Source organism: Telmatherina bonti (assembly GCF_933228915.1).
Source record: "Telmatherina bonti genome assembly, chromosome: 4".
NCBI classification, from domain to species: domain Eukaryota; kingdom Metazoa; phylum Chordata; class Actinopteri; order Atheriniformes; family Telmatherinidae; genus Telmatherina; species Telmatherina bonti.
The window spans coordinates 22,480,524-22,496,676 of NC_136622.1; the positions used below are offsets into that span (position 1 = coordinate 22,480,524).

General features: G+C 38.9%; 2 protein-coding genes across 2 annotated transcripts; one reads left to right on the forward strand and one right to left on the reverse strand.

Moving 5' to 3' along the window:
• Nucleotides 1-5,788: 5,788 nt before the first annotated feature.
• On the forward strand, nt 5,789-6,688 carry tac3a (tachykinin precursor 3a; the record flags this gene model as incomplete). Its single annotated transcript, XM_079238435.1, has 5 exons — nt 5,789-5,890; nt 5,991-6,090; nt 6,287-6,316; nt 6,409-6,462; nt 6,618-6,688. The coding sequence occupies 5 exons, from the start codon at nt 5,789-5,791 to the stop codon at nt 6,686-6,688; spliced, it is 357 nt and encodes a 118-aa protein (XP_079094561.1).
• A 978-nt stretch (nt 6,689-7,666) lies between these two features.
• c1galt1la (core 1 synthase, glycoprotein-N-acetylgalactosamine 3-beta-galactosyltransferase 1, like a) lies at nt 7,667-12,050 on the reverse strand. The gene is made up of 4 exons (XM_079239189.1): nt 11,924-12,050; nt 10,740-10,992; nt 9,813-10,477; nt 7,667-8,348 (listed from the first exon to the last, which is right to left on the reverse strand). The coding sequence occupies exons 2-4, from the start codon at nt 10,948-10,950 to the stop codon at nt 7,998-8,000; spliced, it is 1,227 nt and encodes a 408-aa protein (XP_079095315.1). The 5' UTR covers nt 10,951-10,992; nt 11,924-12,050; the 3' UTR covers nt 7,667-7,997.
• Nucleotides 12,051-16,153: the final 4,103 nt, after the last annotated feature.

Below are 16,153 nucleotides of genomic sequence, written 5' to 3' on the forward strand. Positions count from 1 at the left end.
CCCACTCCTGTCAGATCTCCCATCCCAAACCCCTGCACTGCTGCACTCCTCTCACTTCACACCCCCACTGTTACATAGAGGAAAAGGACAAATATGGAAATGGGAAGTCATTGCTAAAACATGGCAGTTAACCTTTTGTGAAAAGCACTATTGGAACTCCGACCTGATGCTTTGTTGTTGGTGTCACACCCTCCTCGATGTGGCATAAATCTCCACAGGCCACATCAAGTGATAGCTGTGGTCTAGTTCCGCCTGTTTCACAGCTATGATGTCAAACTTTGCTTCACTGAAATATTCATGCTTGTTTGCATTCCAAATGCGCGCACAAACACTAACACAACTGTAATTGCCTGTGTAATTGCAAGAAAAGATGACAGGTTTGGTATGAACTCTGAATTTTAGTCAATTTCAGCTGCTGATGATGACAGGAAAAAGCTTTTTATAATATACATGGATTTCTTCTCAGGATTTAAATGAATACTAAATAATGTTCCCCTTTTCTGCTTTTCTGTGAGCAATTCAGTCATTTTTTGGATAGGGCACCACACATGAGGTGCTTTTCCAAGCTACATGTGCTGACAATTAACAAGGGATTTAAAAGCAAAGATAACTTTAAAGGGGTGCTGTTATGGTATTTAGAGTTTTCTGAGCTTTCTACAGTGGTACAGTGTTGAATCCTCATCAGACATTTGAACGGCACTGTTTTTTCTATCACCTAAACGCATGTTTGATTTTGAGTTCGAGTTCCAGCACGCTCACCGTTCAGTTTCCATGGTGATGAAAAACGCGTTGTTTTAGAGAGTTTTTTCTATTTCGAAATCCTTGTGACGTCCTGGGGGATAAGGTTCGGTGATTGGTTACCTTCTGCTGGTTAACAAGGACATGTACAAATACATCAGGCGGGTGGAAAACGTCGGATAAAGTTATTTCCAACGATGGCTGGTGAGTTTACCAAAGAGAGACATCCTGCTGCATTCGTTGCTGTGGGTTGCTGTTTTCCACTTCATTTTCAGGGTCTGATTCAGGTTCCAACATGTAGGGCTGTATGCTATGTGTTGACATTGTATTTTGTTTTTTATTGAGTTCATATTAGCCTAATCCTTCTGTTTATGAGATGTTACAATGACGGCAAAAGCAGGTGCGGTGCGCGCTCCCGATGTAGTGCAGTGTCGGGAGGCGGGGCTTAATGCGGAAGAGTCTAAATCTAATCGTTTTGCCCGCAGGCTGATCTGACAGTCTACGGAGAGGGTCGGTCTGAAGTAAAAAGTCAAAAATGACTGAATAATCTAGTTATTTGAGAAGGAATGATAATGGAAAAATTCTCATACAATGCAGCCTGTCCAATATATTCATGTTGTTGAATCTAACCTGTTTGTTCCTCAGAAAGCGGACAGCTCAGTTTCTTTAAATAATGTTTAATATTTAAACTGGTCCACTGATAGAAACAAATCAAAACACTTTGATTTAATATTAAAGAAGTCTTTTTCAACACTTTCTATTGCCCGCAGGTGTGATTCAGGTACGGCATTTCTTTAGTTCCAAAAGGCACACAACTGATCAAATGCACGAGAATGGAACATGCACACAGCAAAATTGTTCCACAAATCAGAAACTCTGTTTCACTGAATGTATGTGCTATGTGGAATATTCCATTTCAGTGTAGCTTTTTTTTATCAGGAGCTTTCCTAAATGACAAAGAATTCAGAGGATTTGTCCTTTTGCACATAGTTCTCAGCATTGTTTATTTACATGTGTTGTCACTTCAGAGAAGTTCTGACATTAGCTCGGTTGTGTGTCATCTATTGAAGCTTTTACACCGATGACACTGGGCCATGCTTGTAAACAGCGGATGGATAGGCTCTCATGGGGGTGATTCTCTGCTTGTAAATCCTATAACATTCCCTCACTGCAGAGAAATGCTTCCTCGTGATTTGCACTCATTGGTACTAATATCACATACCTTTGTTTACTGTGCACATGCTCCGTTTTCATGCATGTGATCGGTTTTCTAGAGTGTCCCTTTTGGCACTAAGGAAATGACATACTCAAGATCTTGTTTAGTATATTCTTGGTACATCATTTTTGCCCCAATATAAAGTTTTGTTTATACAGTCACATGTTACACAAGCAGTTTCTGGGTCTGGAGATGTCTTTGTTTTTGGGATTAGCTATTAAATGATCAGATTTTCCATTTTTTTCAGGATTATATTAATCCTGTTTTATTTCTGGAATCGAGGTGAACACATTACAATACTGGCAATATTAATGACTTGACTTATTTTTTTTATGTGATCAACTTTTGTTATGTTCCATCTTCAAGTCTTCCAAATAGAACAACAAAGAGAGAAAGGCAAAAAGTTCAAACAAGTAGGAGAAGCAAATGAAATGCAGTATTAAGCAATGAAATAAATAAGAACCATAAATCAACAACATGTGGGGTTGTAGTTGTAACAGGCTGCCACTGGTCATCATAACTTCAGATTGTAGCCCAGTCATTCCTTTACGTTCCATTCATAACTCATGGGAGCCAGTGGTTCTCCCTCTGTAGAGGACTATCTCTGTCAAGTGGGTCAGACCATTTATAAACATTTTAAACCCAGGTGTCTAAAAGTGGAAAATCCAATTTTTCCCCAATATGGTCAGAGTACCTTTTAAGTTATTTAAATGTACAGATGTGTACATTTCCACATGTATGTTGTAATAATGACCACCTGAACTGACTCATACCATAATGGAAGCTCAAGTCACATCTCTTCAGTCAGAAAGTTGGAACTGATTATCCTTCTTTCTTTATTTTCTCACACTCAACGTGGAGTATTTCCAAGTACCCTCAGGGGTATGTATACCCCCATTAGACAAACACTGCTCTAAAAAATGTATTGTTTTTGATCACCCCCTGGATCCGCACTTTTTTTTTAAAGGAGTCTTTAATATGGGATGATTAAAAAACGTTTTGCCATAAGAGTTTCTAACCCAAAAATAATGTCATTAATTACTGGCAGAACAATAAATAAATAATACAATGGTTTAACAGAGGTCTGCACTTTCTGAATGCTTCTAGTTTTATATATTTCAAAGGAATAAAATATTGAACACAATAAACAAATGATTTCATACCATTTCCAGAGCAAGCCAGGCTGACTATTTTACCTCTGGGACTAAATCAAATTGTTTCCTCTCCCCTTTATTCATTCTTGATCTAGAACCTATGACCTCTTCGATCATCTTCTGCAGCTATAAGATCTGCTGAAAAAAAATCAATACATTAATCTTTTATATATTATATTCAGGTGAACACACATACATATGGGTGGTGGCATTTTCATACACCTGCTGGTGACTAAAATTCAGCACATTTGGCTTTATTCTGCTGCAGGAACATTCGGTCGGAACGGATTCTGGAACATCTGAAAGGAAAGAGTAGAGGGGTAAAAGGTGAACATCAAAGTGACCTTGATCTGAGCCCTGGAAAACACTGCAAGAGCCCCTCTATTCTCAACAGCTTCCATCATCCTACAGATGGATGTCTGATTAATGAGGACTGTAAAACCCAGACATCAGAGTGGCTACTGAAAGTACCAGCCCAATCATTTATTAGTAGGTATTTTCAGAGTATAAACAACAATATAATTCAGCTGATTTTATGAGCTGAAAATATGACTGTAACGCTTGTGGGTAAAATGTATCACAATTTTTACAAACTTCAAATTCTTTTGGAATTCCTGTTGCCTTTACATGATAAAGTTTTAGGCAACAGAAATATACTTTTTTTCACATTACTTGTGAAAACAGTCCAAATTTGGAGTTAGTAACTCTCCAGAGCAGGTATTTTCTCAGTCATTAAGATGTTCTTATGGGAGGGTAGGTTTAGTCTGTCAGCCAAGTCTTTCTCTTTTTTTCCTGCTTTTCGCTTCTGGTCTACACATAGACTTGACTAGTTAATGGTACCTTGAGTTGTGACTTGTATCTCTGTATCCGCTGTAGAATGGTTGAGATATTTGTGGTATCTTTTTGAAACCAGCACTTGAACATGTAGTTCTGGGTAGTTGTTGGTCTACTAGTGATCATAAAAAAAAAAGAAATAGTATGAGAAGCTTACCGTCAGACCTGAAAGCACTACAACACCGTATACGTGCAAAAACTAGTAAGAAGTTTGAACACTACTGTTACATGTAATAGTGTAATGAAGGAATTCCTAGGGGAGTAGGGACACATAGTGCCCCCCCCCCCCCCCCCCCAGCACATCCTGGGTGTTCCAGGAGTCTCTTTCCAGATGGACATGCCCGGAACACCTCACCAGGGAGGTGTGGACTCATCTTAACCAAATGCTTTGCCACCTCATCTTAACCAAAATCTCCTGAAAGCCATTAGAAAGTCATTCTCCATGGATTCTCCAAACTCCGCTCGAGTTTTTGCCTCAGCAACTGTCGAAGCCATGTTCTACTTATCTTGTAGATACCTGTCAGCTGTCTCCAGAGTCCCACAGGCCAAAAAACACCCGCTAGGACCCTTTTATCTTGATGGCATCAATCACCGTAAGTGGTCACCAACAGGTTTGGGGATTACTGCTATTACAGGCACTAACTGCCTAATGGCCACTCCGGCTCAAACAAGCTCATTTCCTTTTAAGTCACATTTAAAACGTTCAGTTCAATTTCATATTGCAATTGCATGGAAACATGGCTATAATTACCTGATATTACCTAAATATCATTGACTAAACATCGTCAGAAATTTGGATAGACCTAAAAAGAAAAAAAAAAACAGTGCAGGAAGCAATGCATGCATCTGTAACGGCGCAATAATCTCACAGGTAAAGACTTTTACAAACAGGATGAAAATGTAAAGGATACTTAAATGTTTTTTTTTGTTGTTGTTGTTTTTTGTCAAATGGGATGCTATAAGTTTTATAAATGCCAAACTATGTTGCATTTAGGATTTATGTCTTAAAAAGTTAGAAATAAAGGAAAAAACATCAAAAGAAAGAAAGAAAGGAAGCCCAATTTTTGCCATTATGTGTATATATATATATGTGCGCGTGTGCTCCCAGTAGCATCATAACCTTCAATGAGAGAGCCACGTGGTTTTCAGAACAACGTGATATGAGACCTGTTATCCCACCTACGCTCCAGTTGCTGATTGGCGTTACGCAGGTATCCAGCGGTTATTTAATAGAGCAAAGACTGGATGCTTCATTCATCAAGACTGGATCTCACTGCAGGACCTGTCCGTGTGCACGTCACTGCACCAGGGTGCGCGCAGCTTATTGTCTTTAAAGATTATCTCCTCGCAAGAAAACAGGTAAAAAAAAAAAAAAATTAAAAATGTAAAATTAATTTTAAAAACACATATATAAGTAAATTTAAAGAGATATACTTAAATGAAGTCTCAAAAGCTTTACACTGAATTAATTTCCGTCCTCTATAATTTTCCATCAGTTTACAGATGTCCTACTTCTTTAGCAAGAAGTGGAATTAAGGTTTGCAGTGACTGTACTGGTCTGCTTCTGGAAACAGAAAATATCTTGGTGTTTTAGTTTGGGATTTTTTCAGGCATTTTGTCGATAGCCTATAGAAAGTGATCAAATAATAATTCACTGCTTAGCACCAAAAAATATGAGTACATCTTCGTAAACCCTGAACTGCGCATCTTTACGCACTAAGCCGTGCAACAGGTGCAAACTGATCTGAATAAAGAATTTACCTAAAAGTCTTTGTATTCTCCCAGAATAGAGTGGATTATTTGACTAGATCAACTGAAATGTCTCCGCGCAGGTGGTGCTGAGAAAATGAGAAGAGGTTTGCTGCTGGTGACTTTGTTCCTCATCCTGAAACTTCGGTCCAGCCAGTCCAGATGCGAGGAAACTGGATCGCGCAGATCAGCCTTGGATGTGGGTCCCCTGTGACGCGGACTCGGCTTTTGTTTCAGTCATTGTCGGCTTAGTATTATTATTACACCATTATATCTATATATCTGTCTTATAATTGCAGCAGACTATGAGTTTGGACGACCTTAAGCGGAGCATTCTGAAGAGGTACACGGACTTGGATTATGACAGCTTCGTTGGGCTGATGGGCAAAAGAAATGCCGGTGAGTGTTGTTTTTGACAGCTGAAACTATCTACAGATTCATTCAGGTGTTTCTTGTGTTAATGAAAACGTTTGTGTTACCTAACAAAAAGGAATTTGCTTTAAGTCAAGTGTGATACTGTACTTAGGACCATTCTTTTTTCTTAGTCGACTTGACCTTTGTTTCAAAGATGTTTTTTTTTTTATTTTTTTTTTAGAGGAAGATGCTGTGCAGCCACCACAAAAAAGTGAGACCCCATTATATGAAAATGTGTTTTTTTTTTTCCATTAAAATTGTTATGAAATACTTAATTCTTGTTTTTTTTCTCTCATTTTAAAGGGGAGATGGATGACATATTTGTAGGTCTCATGGGAAGAAGAAATTCAGAGTCTGGTAATCAACAAGAACCAAATATTCAATCCCCGTTGGTGGTCATTTTAATTCATGTCTTGATCTTTGGTGGAACTTGGTCTTATAGCAAAACATGATTTACCCAAAAAAGATTAAATCTATGATTTGACTTGTAATTCTGGGGTTTGCTTTTATAGATAATGGTGCCTGGAGGCGAGAGTATCCAGAGAGGAGAGGCATTTTTCTCAACAAGTCTAGGCTGAGGTGAGTGCCTGTTCATGTCTCTGCTTAAAAAAAAGAAAAACAACTTAAAATTCTGATAAAGAATTAGTTTTGTGGGCTCTTTAAATGTTTAGTCTTTTTTTTTTAAATGTCCTTCATATGCTTTGCTTTTCTAGTTTGTGTTCTGACTGATTCTACATATATGGCATTTTAATTATAAGCAATGTATTTTTTGCAGGTTACTTCAGGGACTGTAGATGTTCAGACTGAATCAGCTTGCTTTGACCACAATGGCAGAAGATCACAGAGAAAACAAAAAACATCTGCAGCCTGGCAAGTGGAAGTAATCATGAACCAAGCAGATCGCACCAGTTTTATCTGAAACACAAAATAATTACAAACGATAATTTCTGTTTCTTTATTATGTATTCTTTTTGTCAAAAGCTCAGAATAAACCAAATTTTTTATACATATGTCCATTTAAATGTTTCATTTTCCTGCAGCTGTGTAAATGTTAAAACTGGAGAAAATAACATTCATTCACACTTTGAAAGATGGGACTGGTTGGAATTTTGTATATTACAATGCTTATCAGTGCTCTCAAACAGAATGAACTTGTGTATACTCATTCATTCCAAGTACTATAGTTTTTCATATTAGTTTAAGGCCTTTTAAAAAGCCATTTATACAGTGCAGTCATTGCTTTTATTTCTATAAGAAACAATGCATCACTTGTGGCTTTGTATATAAAGCCTGCTGCCTTTAGCTGCAAATGAAAAAAAAGTAACTCAAAATGCAAATATTTAGAAAAAGCTCATTAGTTTAAGTTATGTACATTTCTCAAGAAACCAAAATGTGACAAATATATCAATCTGTATGAGCAACAGTAGGATATTTAAGATGAAACAGACCAAAAACACTATAAAAAGGATGAATTTTTCACAGTACTGACACACCGAGCTGTTCTCCAGTTTATTAAGAAAAAAGAATACAACTTAATGAGTGAAAAGCATACTGACTGTGTCAAAAATCAGAAAAAGAAAAGGCCAGATGTAGGCAAACAGGCAGGTGTCATGTAGCTGCCACTCAGCCATAGTAAAACTGTACTCAGTCCTTTACTCCAACTAGGAGAACTTACTGTGGAATCTTCTGTTTTAGTGAGCTTTGTCAGAAGAAATAATCAGCTAGCCATAACACTGCCGAGGATAACAGACTTAACAGTCACTCTTCCTACCACAGCTCATATCAACCTGTCACAGGGTGAAAGCAGCCATCAGTGTTTCCAGTGTCAGTTCTGATGTACATCAGACACTGCGGTTACAGCACCTTCAGTCCTCGCTGACTAACAGCTTGAATCACAGATGGTGATTGTGTGTGACTGCAGTTGTGTTCTCAGTGAGGCTTGGGCTCAGCTCATCTTCCACCTCGTTTTCTGGGTGTGTCTCCTCCTTGGTTTGGTTTCCATTTATATAGAAAGCAGAGGTTTTGTTTCTCCTCCCGTCGGTCGCCTCCTGAGCTGCTCTGAGCGCCACTGTCACAGCTGTCGGTGAGAATGGGTGGAGGGTCAGGCGGTAGTGCATGGGGGGCCGATATCGTGGCAGGTATCCGTAAGGTCTCAGGTGGTAGGTGTAGTACTCCAGCGTGTACATCAGCTCTGCTTCTACATAATGGAACGAAACTGCCAAATCTGAGCAGCACTGAGGACCCTACAGAGGAATACCACACAGATCACACACATGGAAAATAATATAGAAAAGCAAACCTGTCATGCTCTTCTATTTTCTTTAAATCAGTTTCAACACACATTATTGCACAAATAGACATTGATTCATATTCCAAAATGGGAGAATCGATTTACCTGGTATATATAAGTTGTAAAAATAGTACATGTTCATCAGTAGCTGTTCAGTGAGACTTCAGGGAAAGAGAGCAATAAAACAGTAGAAAGATTTTTGTGCAAATGTGAAACAAGTTTCATGGACAACAGATAAATAGTTTGCTGTAGCGTGACTGATTAACTGGTCATCCAAATCTAAATGTCATCTTGTATGAAAAGCATGACATGCAATCCTTCTCATGTTTTCAGCCACATCATTAAAATTTGATCAGAAGATATAGAAAAGTTGACATGTTTTATAAACACAATGAAAAATCAGATCTGACAGTGTTTTTGTTTGCTGGTTGCATATGTTTCAGGAACATCACTGAACTGCAAGGAACAACTTCATAAGCTTGTCATAACCATGTGGCCAAGGCAGCTGGTTAGATGTGGAATTGTAAGGCATAAAGTACAATAGTTTTATTCTCATTAAGCAATGATACACTCTCCAGAACATCAGTGTTGCTCATTTAAGATGTTATTAACGGTTTGTGGGTGGTAACTGAGGTCTATGGCTAACAAGGCTTCATCAATTAGACATAAAAGATTAAACTACAAAGAAAATACCAGAGTAAATCTGAAATATCTCTAAAATTTGTCTCATGTTGAAGTTCTAATGTGTCCATTCTACAACCTGATTAAAAACTCAATTATTTCAATGCTAGAAGTAAATTGGTTTTTTTTGTCGCCTCTCAAGCACAAAGCAGCTCCATATGCTGCCAGCCTGAGACAGGATCAGTAACGATGACAGGACCATTACTGGTCTCATTTTAACAAGACGTCAGATGCATCATAAGAGACAAACTGACTATTTTTTTCCTTTTGCTAAAAGGACATTGACTGTGCTGCAATTATCTACTTTAATATGAACTCTTTTATCCCATATTTCTTACTTTAAACAGGGCTCAGGTATACAATCTGTTGACATATTTAGCCATTAGACTTATGATGTGTAAATGTAGACCATTTAAACAAGCTGTAAATAGGAAAATTCTCATTTGCAATCAGAAAATAAGGTCATGTGTTTTTCAAAATGAAAAAAAACTCTCATTGAAAGGATGGAGGTTCATAACTGACTTCAAGGTATTTTTAACTTGAGGTTCAGTCTCTCATCCGGATAGCTTCTTAACCTGGCCTGACCTTTCCTAATGAGCATAATCCACTCAGTGTGTCAGTCTAATAGGAACTATCCGTAATTAGCTTTCATGCTGATTGGTATTACTGTAGAGGTTTTACTGCATGCCACTGATGTTTGCAACCAGTTAATATATAGAAATTAGATGGGACTTGCCTCAACAATGGGATAGTAACAGTAGCTCCAGTACCAGAAGCTCTTGGAGAATTTGCTGGTTAGATGGTGCTCTGGCACAAATGGGTGGAAAGTTTCTCGGTGCAGAGTATCTCTGGAGTCTCCAGCTAGAACACCCATCTTCTCCAAACACTGGCCCAATGCTAGGTCTTCGACAGGGGTGGTGTGTGTGCAAACCTTGTTTCGAAAACCTTCCACAAATCTCTTGAGGGCTTCCTTGCTGAGCACATAGCCTGCACCTCCACTCATATAGCCTTGTTTGGTGTAAGGCTTAAAGCGTTTCCCAAAGTAGATGGGTTCATTAGGGGTGTGGTTGGACAGAATCCAGCGCAGGTTGTCCACCACCACATAAGTGTCATCATCTGCTTTTAAGAACCAGTCTGCTTCATTCGCATGGTGTTGGTAGACATAGTGGAAGGCTCGGATGGTCTTCCAATAGAGCTGGTCACGGCCCTCCTTAGTGCCCAAACCCACGGTGGGAAAGTCTGGGTCCTCCACAGAGCTCATAAACACCACAATGTTACAGTGCCGACTCCAGGTGGCCCGTACATGGCGGGCTCTGCTCTCCAAGTTATATGGCCCTGTCATAACCCAACAGAGAACACGCACCTTCTGGTATAACATATCTGCCACCCTGCCATCTTCATCTAGAGGGAGACAGAACAACACATAACAATATTACCTTCTATACCACATACTTGTGATAGAAAATGATTATGAACCTGTTTTACAGCATTCTGGTCATTTATTATTAGAATATATCTATCACTCTCTTTTTTGACAGTGTGACTCAAACTCAATCTCTGTCTGCTGGATTGACCTCAAAATGCCAGTTTTTTTTCTGACACCTCCATTATTTCCAGGCATGAATTTGTCTGTGAAGAGAACATGTGAAAAAGCATATAGCACCTGCATGGTGAGGGTGGAGCAGGTTGATAAGTGCTGCTCCCTCCTTCCTCCAGTTGGTTGGTCTCTCTTCCACAGCTGTGGCTTTTTCTTGAGCCTCTGACAGCACAGGGTAGCTTTGCTCAAACCACACCTGGTGTAGGAAGAAATACATGCTGCAGGCCCCCATCAAGAAGCCCACTGAAAAGGTCCATCTGGAGCTGGGGCCCTTCATGATGATAAACTTTTGAGCACTGTGACGTCCCACTCAGCATGTCTGCATTGAGCCACAACAAACTTCAGTTTGTTAAACAGTCAGGTTAACCTCAAATTATGTGAATACACTCATGACTATTTCTGAATATTAAATTTATACATATATATATTAACAGAGAACCTACCTTAAATTTTAGAACAATTTTGAAAATCCTATAGTAGGTCTGTAAAAAAAACAATCTGCCTATATGTGTGCCTTATAAAAATGACAGAATCAAATCATAGTTTCAAGCACAGTGATGCATTTCATCACAATAATCTCAAATATTATCCCTGGATTTAACTTTTTGAGCAAAATTACTCTCTATTTTGTTTGTTTGTTTGCTTTTCGTTACATTAAATCGGTTTGGAAAATGAATGGACTCATGATCATCTGCCACACTAACCTTGAAATGAAAGCGTCCAGATCTGACAGTGAATTATGTTAACTGCTGACATTTTCTGAAATTTAACTTAGCTAAAATATTGGCTAATTGAAAATTATACTAACGTGAAAGGTTATAACTTTTGTCCATGACAGGTGGTAAAGCTACATTGACTGTACATGAATGCGTCAGCAAGCCCCTGCCTGAAATCTTTCTTTTGAATCACTTCTCTACTCTGAAGGTACAAACAAACACAAGAGCGATGCGTAGGCTGCAATATTAACATTATAAAATAAGTTCTGACCAAAGGTTGACTCCCTTTCATACTATGTCCCTGTCAGTACGTTTGTATTTAGTAAAACTGTGGGAAATGCGGTTATTCTAATAAAAACATTTTTATCCTTTTCAGCTAAAACACATGGCAGAAACTGCAACCTGAGCAGCAACCTGAAGCCAGCAGGAGAAGCTCTCTGTCTACTGTTATATTCAGAGGTAGCTGCAGCTCCAGTTGTCCAAACAGTGGGTCAATAGGTTTCAAACCTACACCAGCGTGTGTTTGTTTATTACCTTTGTTGTGGTTGCAGTCATTTGTGAAAAACGTAATGCTTGCCACCTCCTAAGCTTGTAAGTATTTTCCGAAATCGTTACGAGCTGTTACATCTGTCGAGCATGTATATGCTCACTTGCCGGTCACATTCATCCGATGTATGGTTCTTGATTGAAGTTCTTCCTATTTTGCGTCGCCATTTAAGACGATTATAAAGAGAAAAGCCAATTCACCCACAAGCTTCACATTCTTCAGAAGCACGGGCTAAGCTCAAGATATTACGGCTCCCATTGGTTGCCTAATAGTGACGTATACGGAAGTATCTTTTAGCGTTTAGAAAATGAGGCAACGACAACTAACTTGTTGTTTGAGATATTTATTATATATTTAAATTATTAGACAAATAAGCCATTTATGCATGTAAATAAGGAAAGCGAACGGAAAAAAACGTAAGTTAAAGACTTGGCTCTATTAAATTTGGCCACTAGGGGTCACTATAATACCTTCAAATGACAAATAGCAAGAAGATAGATAGATAGATAGATAGATAGATAGATAGATAGATAGATAGATAGATAGATAGATAGATAGATAGATAGATAGATAGATAGATAGATAGATGTCAAGGTGACATGGTGGTTGGCAGTACTACCTCCACCACCCTCCCCAAATGTGCTGTTAAACAGTATGATGACCTTTAGTATGATGGATTTCCTGACTTTGTCTGTGGAGTAGCTCAGAGAAAGCAGCCATCTCCTGAACAAGCTCCTCTGTGCTGTGTTGGCATGCAGGGTGGCTGATACTCCAGCTCCATACCACAATATGTTGTCATTTTGATCCCAAATGAAATACTTTGTAGGGATTTTTATTCATCGAATAGTCTGAAAATAAGGAGGGTTGCTCAACGGTTTTCATTACACTTTATTCATGTCAGACTACAGATGTGACAAAGAGCGGATTGACAATGTGATATGGTTTGAATCACAAATAAATTAAGTGGTATCATTTTGACCCATGGAATGCACAATTTTACTGTCATTCGTCAAAGTTTCCATCATGTGACATGAACTAAACTCTCTTTTTCTATTGACACTTTGCTATGCCCTGTCTCAGATCTGCCACTGACCATACGCTAGCAATGAAACCCAAGACAGAAGGGTCTGCCAAATATTCTCTTCCTGCAGAAAAGTGCCATAGCAGTACATGTATATTTGGGTTTTGGTTGTAGAATGTATTTTATGGCTTTCCCAACCTAAAACACTATTGGACAAATGCCAATTATGGATCAAACAGTGTAGACGGCTTCATTCTGATACATTTTTTTTCAGAAATAACAGAAAAAAACAACTATGTTTGTTAAGATGCTAATGCCAACTAGCTCACAGTTGTAATCAGTAGGATTAGTAGAATATTTATTAAAGTTTCTAGTGCTTTGACATTGATTAAGGTAGTTGTCTACAACTTCACGCTAAAGAAATCATGTTGCTACTGTTCTGTGTTGCAGCACAGTTAAAGATGGCTTTGACTAAACATACTCCATTGTGTCATCAGTGTGTTTTGTGTTTTGCAAAATTGTCCGATATGATCACCCAGCACTGTTTATTGCTATATGGACCTGCATTAGGCCCCACAAGGCATCAGGGGCCTTGAAGCTGAATGTTTAGAACATTTAGCCTCGTCTGAGAGAATTAAAATTATTTCTCATTATTTATTCTATGCTTTAAAATACATGTAAACTGTGCATATGACTTAGTTCTGTCTACAGAAAAAAATAGATTACAACAACATGACAAGTTATATACAAGTTGATCACTTTGTAATATATGCAGACATTTATTAGATACTATATCAGATAATGGTCAGCACTGCAGAACAGTCAGAGGGCAGTCTGCGTGTGCTGATGGAGTGTTTGTGGCTAGGTACATGATGGACCCCTGGGGCAAGTGAAAAGTCATATGGCTGTTGATTCTTTGTGTCAAGGATGTGGAAGATGTCTTCATAAGTGGATTCATGATAAGTGGGTTTCTGCTGTTTGGTGTGGGCAGTTTTCTGGTCTATCGCAAAATTCAGAACCTGTTGGCAGCCACTGACAAGCTGCCAGACTTTTGTGAAAATGGGTGTTTTGTGTGTGTGTGTGTGTGTGTGTGTGTGTGTGTGTGTGTGTGTGTGTGTGTGCGCGTGTGTGTGTGTGTGTGTGTGTGTGTGTACGTTTGAGTGTGTGGGAATGGCTGGTCTGACGTGTTATTCTTTGTAGTGCTTTTAAAATGTTTAAAGCACTGAGTTACATTTTATTGTATGAAAAATGCTTTTCTAAATGAAGTTTGATTTGATTTGATTTGATTTGATTCGATTTGATTTGATTCGATTTGATTTGATTGTTTGCTGTGGTCTGAACACTCAGACCCTAGTGTTGCATGAGCAGAATCAAAAACTGGATGCCATTATTGCCCAAAATGGCAAGTCGGTTGCAGTTCCCGAGCTCTAGGTGGAGCACACACAACTTGGAGCGGCTTGGTAGAAACTGACACCTGACTTGGCTGTTTTGAAATCGCCATTGAGACCATTCAGAGATTTAAGGCAGATAAAAACATTCCAGCCTGACGCCAAAACAAATACCTGTTATCTTAATCTGACTCCCATCTCTGGCCTCAAAAGGCAGGTTAGTCAAGTTTTACTGGAATTTTAGTCAAATGCTCTGAACCCACATTCAACCCCTCCCATCACGTACTTGTGGACCTCACAGAAGATTGTATCATTCCATCATGAGGCAGCAGAGACTAGAGGCTCACTCACTTACTGAACACACATGCACAAGCACACTCAGGCACACCATCACTGACACACTCGCCCATGTTTCACTTTTTCTATATACAGTCTATGGTTTCACTACCTTGGTCATCCCTACACTACACTCCTGGGCAGTTGGATTGGATCCTCCAGTCGGCTGCTACCACACCTGGTTGTGTTGGGAGACCACACTTCCCCCCTCCCATTTTATGTTGAGATTGTCTGAATGTGTGCTTTTTTGTACTGCCTTTTTTTTTTTTTTTGCACTGTTTCCTTTCAGTTGCAGTGTAAAAATGCCTCCTTCTTCCCACTCATCCATCCTTTCCTCATATAACGCTTTCTCTCATCTGTGACAAAGGTGCATTTTGCACGTTGCTGCTGTAGCCCCATCCTGTCTGTGTTTATGTGTATGTTGTTTGTCTACTCTTGGACGGGCAGTACTCGAAGAAAATTTCCTTGTGCTGGGGTGCTGATTCAATAAAATAAAGATTTCAATCATTCATTCATTCACTTTTTATTGTTTTATTGTTTTTATTGTTTTAGCAAACAATATTTAAATAAATGCAGAATCCTCTTAAAAGAGACAGCTTTGTAATTTTGTGCAAGCTTTTACTATTTACATTGGTAAGGCTGGTTGGACTTCAACCAGGCAAGATAGATAAAGAACAAATTTGTGTTTACAATTGCAGGCTGCCAAAAGAAAGGCCTTTTCAGGGAAATGGATAGAAAGATTAAAAATAACAGATGAAGTAAAGGGGGAGTGGACAGCCTGAGTAAGAACAGAGCCATAATATTACCCTTCTCATATAAATACTTTATCTAAGTAGTTAAATGAGAAGAGTTATTAGTAGTGGTGTGTGGATCAATACTGGAATATTCCGTTCATACTAAAATTATATAACTGAAGCATGGGAAAGAAGTCACCTACTTCTTCCACCTGCCATAGATGTGCACAACTAGGCATGACATGGCATTACAGCAGTCGCATCGCAGCAGCATCATGTTGCAGCAGCCTACGATTTCCTCACTGCTGGGTGATCAGTATGACACACAGTGATGATGGGGATATATCAGCTCCACAAACAGCAAACGTGTGCAGGTTGATGTGTGTGTGAAAGCCACAAACCTCCTTAAACTTCTGAGAATTAATTACAAGACAGAAGCAGAGGTGATGAGGTTATGTTAAGGCAGCATAAAGAGGTCGAGAGGCAGGTGCTGCATGATGGAGCCAATTGTTACTCCGCGTCCTGTGGCACTGCACTCAGGTATACAGTCCTTCACTGGATTTGGGAAGTGACTCAGGTCTGTCTGCTGTATTAAGCTTTTGAGCTGATGTTTTAAATAGAAATTCCTTGCCATCTTGAAACTGACATTTCCTGTTTTGTTCATTCATGTAATAGCCTAAATATGATTATGAAATAAGTAATGAAATAAGAAAATGTAACAGCACTGCATACATTCAG